At 37.4% G+C, this 17,072-nt stretch overlaps 1 protein-coding gene across 1 annotated transcript in view; it reads right to left on the bottom strand.

The window, feature by feature from the left end:
* THSD7A (thrombospondin type 1 domain containing 7A) overlaps positions 1-17,072 on the bottom strand; it is a 284,135-nt gene that overhangs the window by 186,115 nt on the left and 80,948 nt on the right. The window contains exon 4 of the mRNA XM_064506365.1: positions 13,483-14,005. Coding sequence (XP_064362435.1) covers positions 13,483-13,642 — 160 coding nt within the window. The 5' untranslated portion in view covers positions 13,643-14,005. The remainder of the gene's footprint in view (positions 1-13,482; positions 14,006-17,072) is intronic.

The raw sequence follows: 17,072 nt of genomic DNA, 5'->3' as shown, positions 1-17,072 counted from the left end.
ATTACAGAAAGAGGTGAACTAGCTATAAACATGCAGACCATAGCGTTGTATTTCAATTAAAGGGACAGAAATCCTACCGTTTAAAATATTTACAATAAATGTAAAGCAGTGCTTGGGAAAGACATGGCAGCTTGGAAAGGAAGAAGTGAGAAAGGGTAATTATTCAGCCTCATTAAATTTTTCATCAGGAGAAGCAAAGTATCCTAGTTTGAGCATTTCCTTTATCATTAGAGTACTTTTTAATATTGACATCTAACCAATTACATTCAAACTAATTCCCTGAATACTGTGAAAACATAGCTGCTTTGAGAACTTTTTCCAGATTAATGAACTGCATTATTTGTTTCATTAGAAGCTGCAGCATGCTCTGAAACGTACAGAGAGGGGGGGGAAACACCCTGAAAAGAAAGGATTCTCCAAAAAGCCCTTGGCTTTCTTAATGAGTTTCTATCTTTCTCATCTTCAGGGAGCCTTCTTCATCTTTACTTTAAAAATTTAAAACCAAACACAACACTATTACTTCAAATGCACTCCTGGTTCATAACCAGCTACAACAAATCAGAGGAACGCTCTGTGCGTTAGCTCCAGACAGAGGTGAAGTGATATAACACAAAAGTAAATCATTCTGTTCTTTAATTGCCATGCCATCTTTCATATTCTACACTCAATTTTTTATGTTTTTTTTTCCTTGATTTGCTGTTTATTAATCTGTTTTCCCTATCCAGGTTAGATTAAAGTCTCTAATGCTCTAAAGATTTAACATATCTTAGCCAATGATAATGCCTTTCTTTGTAAATACTTTCAATGCCAAAGTCAATATATTAACTGAGTTATAAGGCAGAAAACAGGACATTTTTGTTCTTTGACTTTTTAATACAGTTTTGTTTCCTTTCCAAAATAACTCTCAAATAATGACATTTACATAAAAGGTGAAGAATGCCTGTCTTAAATTGAAAAGAAACTGCAACACTGAATTGCGTTAGTCAAGAATACAGGCATCACACTGACCGAGAACTACTCATTTTTCCTTTTAATATTCTACCTTTATTAAGATACACCCTGTGTTTATCTCAAGTTCTCTTTTCCATCCATGATTTGTTTAATGAGTAGCCTGTCTGTCGGAGTGCTAATAGCTCTAAGGAAATAATAGACAGACCGGATTCCATTCACAGTATAAAAATAATAAAATTTCTGGATAACAGTGTTTTACTTGCTGTTAAAAACAACGTATTTTGAAAGATATGGGCATATATTGAAGGCTACCTTTAATAATGGACTTACTAAGGTAGTAAGATCTTAGTTCAGAAGATCTACACGCAACCTTTGCAAGAATTACATGAATTCTTTGTCTACAAAAACTAGACTAGTAAAAAAATCAATATTTAATATTATCTTACACTACAACCATTTACACCTGAAGTGGCATCTGCATATGAGAAATATATGGTACCTAATTTACTCTCAGAAACATAGGTTCACTGTTGAATCTCTATTTCTAGCCTAAAATAATGTTAGTGATTTCTCATCAATATGAGAACAGTTATATTCTATTTCTTAAATGATAGTGATGAAGACACTACATAAGCAAGAATTTTTTAGTTTTGAGAGATTTTTCTTCTGTTTGCATGGCAGCAATTTTTAGTTCACTGAATTGTTTGTTCATTTCTACTCAGAAATGTTCCTCTGTAGGTGAGGCTTCAAAAAACATACCTGTTTTGGAAAATCCAGCAAACACTGCTGCATCCAAAGGTAAAACCCTTGCTACAAATTTCACCTTTTGTTTCTGAACCCTGATCCTTAGAGACTATTACTTTTCTGTTAAAAGAAAAACTAAGCAGTACACTATGAGAAATTATGAAGCACTGTAACTAGCAAATTCAGGATGTGCAAGGGAAAGTGTTTACTACAAAACAATCTCAGAGCAATAAAGTAGAGATCTCAAAACATTCCTCTTGCAAAGTAAGCATAAGACAAAAATGATGCCATCTTAAAAACCAAGCTGTCTTGGTTATATATACATATATATATATATATATGCATATAACAAAATCATGAATTTAGAGTTACCCCTATCATGTGTAATTAGTAGTGCATCTGATAAATAGTTTAAATCCGTAACATGAAAAAAGAACCAAGACTTAATTATAATCAATAAATATACCCATCAGCTTGAGTTATTCCTTAAAGCTACTTAAGATAACAGGGAACTTTTAAAGCAGCTTAAATAGAGGACAAAACGAAATATTTCTTACTAGCAAACGTGCAAATCACCTGCAGAAATCTGTCATGGCAGCTCCTAAAGCACTTTGCTGAGTTTTAGAGATTGCATTTCTGTACAGCAAGGCCCACTGACATCTCCTGTAGCTCCCTGTGAAGACTAGGAAGTAGAGTGTATAGAAAATAACCTGAATTTCCTATTTTTATGGTTCAGGTACCCAAACTATTCCCAAGGCGTTCTTGTTCATAAATCAAGTTGAAACTTGAACAGCCACAAGCCATTCATCCATGTCAAGTTAAAGACTACAAATCTTCCTTGTATGCTCATTCACTTTGTCACTCTCCCTCCTCTTCCTTTTATTATCTTTTGCATGGCACCAAGCATATCTTATAGGAACAGTTGTGGGGCCAAGCTGGTCTTTCCAATGCTGCTGTCTAAAAAGCAAAGCTGACTGAGAGTTTCATTTAGGATTACAAAAAAATGATTTCAGTAACAGCTTTCAAAATATCCCTCCTGCTAATGGCAAGCCAAGTAGCAGAACAGCTACAATTTCTCCAAATATGTTAGTGGTACATGAAAATTATACTTCTGTTATTAGATTTAAGCACAAATACATTTCAGCTGGGCTATTGCTTTAGACAGAAAGTGAAGACCTAGGTAACCTATCAATAAGGAATGTGTATTTTAAGGTGGTGCCATTGGAGGCACACAGCTTTGTTCTGTAGTATTTTCAGACCAACACATACATATCTACATATGCAAGCATGCACACATATGTATGTTATTGGAAGTGTCATCAAAAAAAGCTTCAAAACTGTTTCATTGGAAAACTAGCACTAATTAAAAAAAAAGTCAGTATCTATTTATGTAGCTTTTGCCTTCTCCCTTCAGCCTTGTGGTTTTTTTCAATCTCACATGTTTACGTTCAACAGAAAATAGCTGGCTGGTTGCTTGCCCCTTGCAATTCAATTCTTGTACTTTCCAGTCATATAACTTCCTTCTTCCCGCTTTCCAAATATTCTAGTCTCTTCTGTTTCATCCTTTTCTTCTTGCATATGGCAAGTACTGCACATGTTTAAGTGTTGGCTTCCCAGAAACTATACGCAACTATATCAAAAAAACCACAACTCTCAGGATTTCTTCTGGTTTTTTTTGCACAGTACTTTTACTCCTACAGAAAACTGCACTCACACAAATGAATAGAAGGTGAACCAGATTCCCAAATATCACTGCTACAGGCTATTTGCAGAGCTGAGACTGGATTCAAGAGCCAGCCTCTTTAATTGCCTTTTTTTTTCTTTTCCTTTACTTTTTCTGCTGTTCCCTCACACAAGATACAACAATCTTATAGTTACTGTAATGCCTTTCCTCTCTTCCCCTAGCCAGGGCATTCCCTTGACAAAATGTCATACATAAATCAAGTACAATAGAATAAAACAAAACAAAATTCATTACAATATACACTTGATTCAATCAGCAGAAAACTGCAAAACAAATGTAACTTATGTACATAACACAACTGATCTTTGAGTATAGTCAGGCACATTTATACTAAATTCAAAACAAGAGTTTTGCTACATGCAAATAGCAGAAGGGATCAGTGCCACATTTGTGAAAGTGGAAATGCTAAGCAACATTTAAACACATTCTTCTTACTATTATAAACATTTTTCTTCTGACAGCATACTTGGGAACTATTAACAGACAATACTACTTCCAAAGTTTTTCATAACATTGTTTTCCTGCGAAACAATTTTCTCTTGTATTATCTTCTAGTATAGCATCTTGAGCATCAGCTATTTGAACTATTTTTGGCACTTGAAATTATTTGAATGTTCTTTTGAATGTTAATCATTTACATTGGTATTTTGGTGAACAGCATGTTTTAAAAGTTTTAATTATACCATTTTGCACAAAGCTGTGCTACATAGGAACACCAGCAATTGAAGTGGATTCAGTTGTACTAGGCACTGTACAAACACGAGTCATTAAAAAGCAATATCTTTGTTATATTCTTTATTTCTCTAATGGCTTAGTTGTAAAATAGCTATTCTCAAACACAATTAGGGAGAGTTATATTGTTGTTCAGTAATATAACCATTTCATTTTGCATAACGCAGGAGGTAGAAACGAATAACATATCTCATTAAGAAATTTCTCGTTAGACTAACAGATGTCATCAATCTTTTAAAATGTGTAAATATGTCCCATTACATTAGCAACCATTTCCAATTAATATCCTTCTAATCACTTTATGCAATATAAACAGCCTAGACAAACCAGCTATTTTACTTGTTATCTCTTTCCCTCTCTCTCTCAAAACACCTATAGAGAACACTAACAAGTACTTGGACATTTGAAAGCTTTTGCTGTTTGCAACAGCACCGTTCAGTATGGGTCACACAAGGCAGGCACCACCTGTGACGCGCAGTGCTAAGGGCTGCACGTCACAGCACTCCTGCCCCAAACACATCAGTGCTTCCTTCTCTATTCCACAGACATAAAAGCACCAAAACAGTCTTGGCAGTGCTCACAAAATGCAGAAAAGTAAATTCTAAAAATAGACACTGTGATCTACTGACAGCTCCCAGAGGTGTCAGCCATATCCAAATGCATGGTGCTACTTAACTCTGAGCACACGCTGACTGCTACAGCGAGCGCCTGTTGGATTGCATGGCAGGCTCCGAGATGTGCAGCGCTGTGCAGCATTAACATGAAAGCAGTAAATAATGGGATTTCTGGGAGAGTTTAATTTATGCTAGGGGTAGTGAAACTGCTTACAGTAGCTTCTGAATGATATTTAATATCCAATACAGTATGGTTATACTAATTGCGGTCATTTAAAAAAATCTTACTTCTTGGTAAATCTTTTGTCTCTTAAGGCAGGAAAATTCACAGCTCAAAAAAACTGAAAACTTTCAGCAAATAATGTAATTTTTCAGGTTTTCTGGATATGTTTCATCTAATTCTTCCATTATTTTAATAACACCATATACTTTTATTGCCTCACTAGACAGAAATAGACAAAAGAAAGAAAAAAGAAATCACAACCAAAATCCCAAAGCAATGCTACCATTGTCTCCAGCTTCAGGCTATGCCATCCCATTGCTTCCTCTGAGAGTCCATGCAACACAACAGAAAAATCAACTTCTGTCAGTTTAGATTCATGAAACAAGTCTTTACCCACTTAATTGACTCACTACTACTTTTTTTCCAGCTTCACTTGTCTAAGAAAGAGAAACTGAGACTTTGACTGGTCATAGATTCAGAAAAAGGTCTTTCAGCCCCTTTACGTGGAGTGGCCTTGTTTGCAGACGGAAAACGGATCACACAGGAAGACTAGAGGTAAAAAAAAAATTTTATATGTAAGTTGTGATTGCAGCAATGGACCTTCAATAAGCATAATTTATTCCCCTAAAAACTAGAAAGTACTTTCTCAGCTGCAGTACCTAGTCTGATACGCAATTCAACTTACACCACCACAAGTATTACCTCGAACTATAGACTACTACTTGTCTTTAACACTAGCCTTTATATTATGAGAATTGGGCATTCTATTAAATCTGTATTTATTTTGTTAAAAGATGCATGCTTTTGACATCTGAACTGAGTGGATGACTAGGATGATAAAACTTGATAGTGTAGTTAGGAGCCATAAGGTTAAACCCTCATCTATAAGAGATTAATAAACAGATTTAATCCAATGCTGCAGCAGCCTGCCAACAGCACGAAACAACCCACAGCTTTTGAGGGATTCTCATATTCCAGTATCCCCATAAGCTGCGGGATTCAGCTTACCCAGTTAGCATAAGCACTCCAGGGCACTTGCTAAAACACAAGGCAGACATTCTCCACTTCCGGTACAATATGATCAACTACCATTTTATACTCTTCTGACAGCTTCAAAATGCTGCTCCACAAGTGAAGTCAACCATTAGCCCAGGGTATATGACTCGTTTATGTTAACTAGAGGCTTATAAGATCAGACACACTTGTTTCTTATCACACAAAGGATTCTTTTTCTATTTCCATGTTTCAAATACAGCAAAATAATTGCATAAGAAAATGTGTTTTTAAGGAGGCAAAAAACTTATCTTCAAACATTTAAATATTTACTGTCATTTTGTTAAATAATGACAGATTATTAAACAACGTTTATAAATAATTTCCTTAAAGCAACCATTTTCTGCATCTCTGCCAAATGTTTTGTTGCTAAGCTGCACTAAAAACCTTTCACATTAATCAAAGACTTAATACTTGCCTTCTACAATTTCTGTTGAATAAAAAATATGAAGGGATATTTTACAAATGAGGGCAAATAGGAGTGATGAACGTGCCTAATGAAAGTGAACATTTCTTTATTCAAATCATAGACAGAAAAACCCAATTTGACTACATAAAAGTCAGTTTTATCTGGGAGACAGAGTAAACAGTGTGGTTGCTTGGATGCACATAACAATGTAATAAGTGATAGATTTTAATTCCAATTAATATGAATTTAGACATTATTACATATTTATAACTCACCCTAACCCACATTCAGTCCTAGAGGATTATTGATATCAAAGTCAGCATAAAATCAAAGTGTCTTTATCACATTGCGTTTGAACAATCTTTATTCTTTTACTAATACGCCTTTCACCCTATTCTGTAACTGAAGGCCTGAGAATCAAAGAGATGAATCCTGAAAAACACCTTTTATGTCGATAGTCTAAAAATCTTAGCCTCTCCCTCCACTCTCATGGATGTGCAGGTGCCAGTTCAGGTTCACCGTGCCACGACCAGAGCTCTGTTTCCCCTTGAAGATGTCCTCATTGGACACAGGCTTCTATCATCAGTACAGACAAGGGCATTTCCTTCCTGTCAGTGAGGCCTCCAGTTAAAACATCTTTTCTCATTTAGACTCTTCCCTAGGTCTTTGCATCTAATCCGTTTCTTCAGATCATTTCTGCATAATCTCTTTAAAATAAGGACTTTTCTATTTACTGACATAGGCTTATCTGTCTCTTGTCTCAAGCTGCAATCACTGCAAAAATCTTTTCTGTGGTTTGAAAAAACACAGTATTGCCCTTGAAACAAATACTGAATTTTCGGCTCCACAACAGAACGGCTTCAGTAAACAAGCTGACCCAGCATTTGTAAGGCAACTACTCCAATCAGAAGGCCATGGGGTGATTTTTCTCTCTCCGCTTGCTTCGCGATTGCTCCTGTCAGGGTGCACTTCGGTGCGTTTTGCAGGGCCTACTGGACTGAGCTCCGAGGAGCAACTTCTGCCCCCGAGGCATAATGGTGAGATGGGAACACCCAGTCCTGCAAAGACAGGGGCAGTTCTAGGGACATGTGGAAGATTAGATAGGGATAGTTTAAGCACTGAAATTTATGCATGTTAGCCACCAAAGGTGGTAGATGAGGGATTCCAGGCAAAGTATTCGAACCTTCCTCCCTCCAATTTTACTGTAGGCACCATACTACTTTTTTTTTTTTTTTTTAATGGATTTGGACCTTGGAACTTTTAAAGTTATCTCATCTGACAAGTATGCAGTGGTACCGAAGTTGTGTTTGTTCTGTGGGTAACCATGCAACCAAGAGGTTAGAAGTATGAGGGGTTGAGACCCAATTTCTTATCAGGTAGTGAAGGAGCATGATGTGGTTATAAAACCCCATACTAACTGCTTGAAGCCATGTAGAAATCTATTTGCTGGCTCTTCAGGCAAAGCTGGAGGCCCCCATGCCATCCTCTTCCTGGGAGAATGGGCAAGGAGGAACCGGTCCAAGAGACGCCGCTGCCTGCTGGAGCTCAGGACAAGGGCAAGGGGAGCCCCCAGGTCACGGCGCTCGCCCAGGCAGTGGCTTCGAGTGGGTGCTGGCGCACTGATCTGACAGGGGCCCCGCGACGCCCAGAGCACATTTCCATACATTTCCTGCACCCAAATTATCTCCTTTCCTCTGATTCTCCACTGCCTCCAATTTTGAACAGGTTATCTAAGGACCAATTCTCAAATACTGAGATTCAGCTATAAAAACAAAAATATCGATACTTAAGAGTTCTCTTCTGGAAAGAAAGACTTTTTGCCTTCAGTTTAAAAAGGTACTGTTGCCTACAGAAAGTTTATTAAGAGTTCTACCTTAGTTTGTTAAAAAGAAGTGGAAAACATCCAACTGTAGTTGTTACACAGACCAAGTCTTCAGATCACAAAATCGCAGACAGCTCAAATGATTCAGCACAGCTATACTGACTTACCCTGAGATCTGATCAATAGTCTTTAAAACAGATAATGATGGTAAATGCACTGCCTCCTGCATTTCTTTTTCTTATGACCTACTTTGCTCCTGAGATATCAATCCAATGCAGTGCCTTCCACTTCAAAGATGTAACATGCATTACTTTAGACTGTCAAAAGCAGCTATTTTACAATGTGATCAAACCATGCTGATTTTGTGCAGCTCTTCAGTAATTATATTAGCAACTGTAGGCAGGCTTTACACCCGACGCTGACAGCACATCACACATCACTGTGTCAGTTGACTTAACGAAAACTAATGAAGCACAAGGTAGAAAGAAGTAAACGAGAATTCTGATGTGGCGAGAAAAGCCTATGCTTAGTCAGTGGTGTGTAGAAATGGTATATATGTGGCCTGCATTGTGAAATGACAGGTACAAACCAAGAAAGATATGCATTTTCTTCTTTTGGACTAGTGATTACTACTTGGCAATCTTTACTCAGGAATCAGCACTCCTCACTTTGTATGAAAAATACAGATATGTCAAAATCTTAGGCTACGGTGGGCAGTATAAACACGAACATTTTAAGCCATTTCCTGAATATGAAAATGTCAGTTTAAAAAAGAAATTGGACAATGAAATTTAATAGATTTTAACACACAAGCAGCTTTCACTGAATTACAGCACATAATTTTTTTTGGTGCCTATGTAGAGACAATAAAATAAAGCTTTATAATAGTTATGGTAGAAGAATAATATGAATAAAATCTAACACATTTCAGGAACTCAGAGAAGTTCAATGTAACAGTGTAGAATGTGAACCAATGAACTATTCATTGCAAATGAAATCAGCAGAATCAGAGAAGAGCAACCACTAAGTAACACAACAAGTCATTCAGTGGAAGCAAAGTTTTTTAATGATCTAGAGAAAGAATTTACATTCTGAAATATATCGTTTGATCATCATTAGCACAGAAATTACAAGTGATAATGTGTTTGGCCCACAAGAAATATTCAAAGTAAATGTGCGATTTTAATTTTTACTGTAACTTTCTTAACCTTTAATGCCATATGAATGCTCTTACCATGCTGCCAACTTTCCTTTTGTTTTGTACACAAAGTTTTTCTAATACCCACAAACATCTACATTGCCCAGACCACCTTCTAACATTTCTGTTAAGCTGTCCTTATACATTATGAGCCATCACCACAGTTATCTTAAGATCTATCCACTAGTCATTCATAGCACAGCACATAGAAATGGCATTTAGATTCTTCCCCCAATGTATATTTAACTACACACACTATTTTTTGATGTGAATGTCAAGCATGTTTCTCAGGAAATCCAGACAGTCTTCAGCTTACAGAATCATTAAGAAACAGAACAGCTTAACATCCCCATTGCTAAAATTCTTCCAGCTTCCAAACTCTTAATGCTCGACATTGTGCGCATGCCTCACATTAGTGGGATCAGAGCCCCTCTGCACCACAGCTGCTGTTCGGACTTGCTCAAAACTTCTGTTCTCAACTTCAGATCATCGGGTGGACAGTCACCTCTGGCAGTCTAGCTCTCTCATCATTCTGCTATAAAGAGCAAGGTATTCTGCACAGATGGAGACTTTGCTTAAGTTTACTTTAAAGAAACCAGACAGCTCTGCTCAGTGACTAGACCAACTGAAAAAAAAGAATGCGTACACCTTGTCTGCGTGGCATGGAATGTGATTGGTGAGAAATTTAAACTTTAAACTATACCTCTGATCATCTTATCTATAAACTATGTCCATCTAAATACTGTGTGGTATACAGAAGGTCCATTACACGCACCACATTCCAGCAGAAACATACAAAAGCCAGTACCCATCCTCACAAGAGATCAAAACTTCAGAAAGTTATGAAAGTCCAAACTTCAGAACAGCTTCAACTGAAGTAGTAAAAATGACTTTGTGATGGCATATATCCCACAGAATCACAGACTGGCTGATGCTGAGGTTGGAAGGTACCTCTGGAGATCATCTAGTCCAACCCCCTTGCTCAAAGCAGGGTCAGCTAGATAAGACCACATTGCTCACAACATTGTCAATGCTGTTTCAAAGTTAACTAAAGCCCAAAATGGTTAACCTGAGCATCACGCACTCCTCAGATTTTTATGGCAGCAGACAGGAAGAGTATGGCAGCAGACAGGAGCGGTTTTTATAGGCTGAAAGTAAAGAACTCAAATTTGAATTAGAAGAAAAGAAGCAATCCCGAAAGAATCAAGTATCAGGAAACAGTAATGGGTACTACAGCTGACACTTTCTAGGATATAGACTGCCCCAACTGAAAAGTTATAACCCTTGTAAATCGTCAAGGGCATCCCTAAGAAAACACGCTGCAGTGGAGCAGTACAGAGGTCATAAAGGCAGAACTTACACAAAGTTTTGTTTCAAAAATCTTTAGGAATAAAAAGCAGACATATGAAAGGCAAACAGCCAAAAGCAGATGCCAGGCTAAATTCAGTAACAAAAATAGTATATTTCTCAAAGAATGGACATACTTCACTACTAACAGATGCCATAAAGAACACAATCAAACTGATTTCCTAGCCATTGTCTTTGCCCACTTGACCAGCAGGAAAAGATATTTTTATCAAGGATTCTAGATGTATGACAGTACTTATTTCTTCCCAAAAGAAACATAGGCAATCTCAAAAACCAAGGTGGTTTTATCCAAGTGAAGCAGTGTATTGCAGTATACTGCACCAGACCCAAAAGTTTATCATATGACACAAGAAAGTTCCAGTCTTTCACTTGAGCCACTCTGCTTCCTTTCTCACCAGCTTGAATCTAGACTTATTTTTATAAAACACCGGATATTAAAAGGCAGTAAGTTCTGTTGAAACTAGTCCATTTCTGGGAAAAGACAGACTAGATTCATCAGACTAAGATGTTTCCTCACTTAAGAGTAAACAAGAAATATACTGCAAGTTTCAAATACAGGGGTTTTTTGATTGACAAACAAGGAACAGTTAAGATGCAGAGCAGAGCAAATTGCCACCAGAAGAACTAATTAGAAGCAGAATCCAGTCTTCTGATTGACTAGCCTTTTCAGTTAATATTGCTGTTTATTGTTTGAAAAGACCCACTCTGAATGACTTGCTTTTCTCATATCATTGTCAAATTAATGGTGTTCCGATATTAAAAATTATACAGTGAACTTGCTTATCCTATTCCTTAGTGTGGTAATACAGAGAGCAGGGACCGCAGAAAGAAAAGCTCAAGAGAAGGACTACCTTTTCATCAGACAACTAAATTATATCATACCTGTTCTAAACAAAAGTTCTTCAAGAGTGATCTTTGCCAGATATGGAGGTGGGGGGAGCAATCAAAAGCCAACCCACTTTCCTTCTTGCTGATTTAACTGAGATGACTTCAGAGGCCATGTACTATTTGCAAAGTAAATGGAATTACTCCATAGCAAATTGACAGTTCAAGACTATTAGCTAACTACAGTTATTATTCTCAAACTTTGTTATTATTTTAACATTTCTAAATACAATTTATTAAATTATTAGATGGAGGTGTAATAAAACGCTAGAGAGCTTATTCCACCAATAGCTAGCAACTCTGTTTAAACGTGAAATGCTTTATAAAAATGCTTATATTATTACTGTACTTTATTGCATAAACCTAAGTATGTATTTTCTCTCTTTTTATATGTGTACTGAGTGTTTATAAATCTGTAATAGAATTGCATTTGTCAATAGTTCAAAAGGAAAAAAAAAAAATGGGTCGGTGTCGTCGTGCTACCCATCCTTCAGTAGCAAGTGAAAGTTGCAAAGGCTCTTCCCTTCCTCAGATTTCTCCTTCTAGCATTATTGGAAAGCTCGTCTTCATGCTTAAATGAATTGCCTTTTAATCTCCTCCCTGAACTGCTGGATAGATGCAGCCTCTTAAAACATTCAGGCTACCAGTGTAATTATAAATTGATCTGTTTCTGTGGCAGAAGGCTAGGGCCTTCCATCCAGGAAAAAGACATCTCAAAGTTGTTTTTCAGACAAATGATTAATTTGCACTCTCTCTTACTACATTATTCTATTAATGGAAAAGCAATTTTTAAACAAACTGCTGTTTTTGGATATCTTACACCTGGCAAAGTACAGGGAAAAAAGCCAAAGACATCGAAAAGTATTTACTGGCTTGAAATTTTTAAATTTCCTAAAGGAGACTTTTAATCTACATAAACTGGAACTAACATTACATGGGAGTAGTAAAATGTACTTATTCATCATTCATAAATTCTGAAGTCAATATATTAATAGACACATGAAAATTCCCTACTGATTTTTAATGCAAAGTTAAGGTTGGAACACTGTTATGACTAGGCAATCTTGAAAACAGACACGTAACTCATTAGTACCAAAGTAGAAGAAATCATCTACCTCATGTGGCGCTGAATCTACATAGCCTATTTGCCTTTGGCTCTTCAGTTATGAGATCTGGAATCACTTGGATTATTTCACGTAATCCATCATTAGCTTTCACGTGTCCTATATACTGTGCAACAAACCTAAATTTAACAAACCCAACTCTCCACCAATTACTACATACATTTCAGCACAGAGCATAAATATTAGACATGCTGAATTACATGTTCCTTTGTGAAATGTCAATATTTTTAGAGCACTGTTAACACTGCTGACTCCCACTGAAACAAATTTTCCTTTCCATTGTGAACAGGCACTAATGCCCTGACCTTTGCTATTTACAGACAACACAGAGCTACTAAACAAAATGAAAAACCTCAAAAGACCCAGGAAAAAAAAGAAAAGAAAAGCCTGTAACAGTGCCACAGAGTCACGATTGCTTTTTTTTAATTGCCATGTTTGCTGGGCTGAGGGAATCCTGCAAGATGATCTAATTTGTTCTCCTAGAACCCCACAAGTAAGCATTACTAATTTAGATTTCACTGCCTCTCTCCACATGCATAAAGCACATAAACAGATTATTACTTGCAACTAAAAATAAATAGGATGCAGCTCTGTGAATGCAGCATCCTTACTTACCGGTCTTCCACAAATACACGGACGAAGTTGCAAATTCACTCTGTGCATTAGCGTCCCAGATCCCCACCAGCAGAGCCACCAGAACTCCCAGGCACCGGCCGGCCGCAGCAGAACCCCCTGGACCACGGCATGGGGCAGCGCGCCCCGCGCTCAACCCCATGCCTCCAGCAGGCTGCTTCAGTATCGAGCCCTGCAGCACAACAGTCAAACCTCCTCCAAATAATATTCCCCTCTTCAGAATTTCTTCGCAGGGAGAAGCAGACTGGAAACCTCTCTCCCGCTATTGTGCATGGCAGTTGAAAAGGAAAAAACTGTTTAACACCAGGGAACAATAGAGTCCTTGCTTGCTCTTGCTGCAGCGGCGGCGGCTGCCGCAGCTAGTATGGTTGCTGCTCCGCGCTCTTCCATTCAGCGGTTAGTAGCAGTTTTCCATCAGCTAAAAGAGAGACAGCTGTCCGCAGGGGGCTCCAGCTGACTGAGCAGGTTATCGGCTCTGCGAGGCAGCAGCAGGCATTTACACCAGCTGGAGAGAGTGAGAGACAGAGAAACAGCGATGAGGAGAAACGCAAATAACCAAATGCTGTAATCACGCTGCAGAGAGTGACTGCAAAAGACTGGTTGCCAGACATCTCTCCCTGGAATATCACAAATGAGACATACTAAGAAAAACAGAAGAAATCATTATCAGTCCTGCTTCAGAAACATGAGGCATACAGCCACAACAGATCTTTATATATCCATAGCAATATATTTTAGAAGACAGAGCATAAGACACTTGTTCTGTTAACAGTACGTACGCTGCATTAACCATTTTGTAAGCAACAAAATGTAAGTGATTACACATGCAGTAAATAGTTTGACTATCTCACAAACGGGAAACTGAGGGAAAAGCAGCAAAGAAGAAAAAAAAAAAGACAACTTCTCCTGCATTTTAGTCAAACCCGTTTCAGGTAATAACACATTGCTGTCTGCTCTGAGGATGGATGAATGTCCATATAGGTATATGGAAATGCGTACATATGTGTAAGCATACCACCTCCATGGCAGAGGAACTCTGCATGTAACACATAACACAAAATAACAGCCTTTCCTATCCAGAAAGTATGTACACATATACACATGCATAAATGTCAACCGTGTAATTTAAGATAATGTGAAGATCAAGTCATCAGTCATTTTTAAAACATACACTGAGTTTTACATATAAAAGTATTCAGGACACATTAGGCTGTCGTGATAATACAAAAATGTGCAAAGAGACAAAGCTTTTTGAATAGGGATCTTTCTCCCACCCACCCACCACCCAGGGAACAGATGCAATAACAAGCCTAAGGATCAGGTTTCAAACATCTTCAAACTGGGAAGCAAATCAGAAATTATCAAGAAAACTACCATCATATTCAAAAAAGTTTCATTAAAAAATGCAAAGAACTACAAAGCACATTGTAGGAACACAGGAAGCAGAGTTTTAAGATGATGGAGCTATTGTTGTTTAAAGAAGAAACCTTCAGTCAACCTCTCTTGGGACGCCTGTCATTTTGCACAACCTTCCCAGACTCAGCCTTTTCACATGCATTATATTAAAATCAGCCGTGATCAAATAATTCCCAAGTCCTTGCCTGTTTAAATATTCTGACATCAGAGCAAATTAGCAATGTTGAAGGTTGCAAATTCGTCTTTGTTTACTTTCCACTCTGTTATGCCTCTAAGAGGGAATTAAAGGCTCAGGGAGCTCTAGCACTGTGAGGCTGTGATTAAGAGAGATAAGCAAGTGTGGATTACTATTCCTCAGCTGTTGAAAAACAGGCAACAATCAGGAGATTATAGGTTGATAAGGGATACATAGAAAGCCATGATCTTAACAAATTTATAGCATCCTGATTCACAACTTGTATCCTCAGTTAAGGCACTTCTGGAAATACATTTCATTCACCTCTACTTCATCATATTATATTCACTTCATGAAGCAGACAAACCCACTCAACCTGTGTTTTGTGGACAGTATATCGCTTTTAAAACAAAATACCCTCTGAGTTTATAGTGCACTGCAGTTTCACAGGTAAATTTGGGATTCAGAACAAGTTTGTCATTTTCATATTATTTTAAATGTTAAATAAAGGGATAGGAGAATACCTGGAATACTAAAAATAACCCAAGCTGCATAATTTATGAAAAAAAAGACCAAGAATTTAAGGAGTGTAAAAGAAAACTTTTAACCTCATCAGAAAATCTTTAGCAATAGCTTTATTGACTTGCATGACTGAAGTAAAATGCAGACAACTTGTGCAGTCCTTGGAAAAAATAAGAGTAAAAGCATTAGAGCTATGCACCAGGGGAAAAGTCAAGGTTAGCGGGTGGCTAGGATAGAAGGCACCCCTTTCAGAGTTGTTAAATACAACAGATTCTACTTGGATTTTTTATGAATCTAGCAAGAAGGCCTCTGCAAATATCTTCTATGTGACCCTAGGAAATAGATCACTCATGTAATTGATGCAGTGGATCACAGGGTTTTCAGTAGAAGAACAAAGCACTACCACAAGCAGGGGTGTGCACAGACACAAACACACAAATCTTGTCTTACATTTGTGCAACTATATGACCATATACTTTTAAAAGTTCATTTAAATGCACAGATTATTAAAATTCATATTTACATCCTGCTCTTTATGGTTATACTTTTTTCTGACAACTCAGAAAGAGTAGAAAATATTAAAGAATAATTTTGCCTTCATTTTCATGGTGACATGCTACGTTATGTCAAAGTCACGTTAAAATTATTCAAAAATACGTCATAAAGACAGAATGGAGGGCCAGCTGGGGATATTGGTTGTGCAAATATATTTGCTCATCTGGAACAACAACAAAGATTCCTGCAAAGCTATCTTTGGTAAACACTTAACTCCGAACTACATCCATTCTGCAGTCAAGATACTCACTTTACAGTATTTTAATGAGGACAGGAAAAGGCCAGTGAAAACACAGGCCAAAAAGTAGGCTCGTAACAGGAGACAGAGACACCTACTAACCTATCTGCAGAAGTTAGACTTCAGCCATGAGAGACAATATATTCTGACCCCAAGCTTCAGCTGTGATGAACATATGAACACACCTAATGCAGAGAGCTGCTGCTAACCTTTTCCACACCACTGTACCCAACAGGCTCTTATCCTCGTCCTATTTACCACAGTGAATGAGACACCTCCCTCCCATTTAATGGTGCATTCCCAGCCCAAACTGACAGCCCATATTCTAATACATACCTAAGGATCATAATTTATCTCTTAGTAGCATATGGTTTAGATGTTCCAAAATAAACGTTTAAATACTTTTGAAAGCTCTAGACAAAGCATAGAAATAAACTGCAGTCAACATTAACCTCCATATGAAAATACAGCCTCATCAGTATTGTACTCGGAGCACCAACACATGGGTCTCTGTAGATTTATATTTGGGTGCATTTGTTCATTTGAGGCACAGCAGCTACGTGAACTATGTAAACTACTCTCATGAACAATTGAAAAGTTAGCATCTTTTTGTTTTCTAGAATAAAATATGACTAATTTTGAAAATTTTATGAGTAACTATAAAAG

The sequence above is a fragment of the Dromaius novaehollandiae genome, chromosome 2 (assembly GCF_036370855.1).
Source record: "Dromaius novaehollandiae isolate bDroNov1 chromosome 2, bDroNov1.hap1, whole genome shotgun sequence".
Taxonomy (NCBI): Eukaryota; Metazoa; Chordata; class Aves; order Casuariiformes; family Dromaiidae; genus Dromaius; species Dromaius novaehollandiae.
This window is presented reverse-complemented; position numbering and strand designations above follow the sequence as displayed.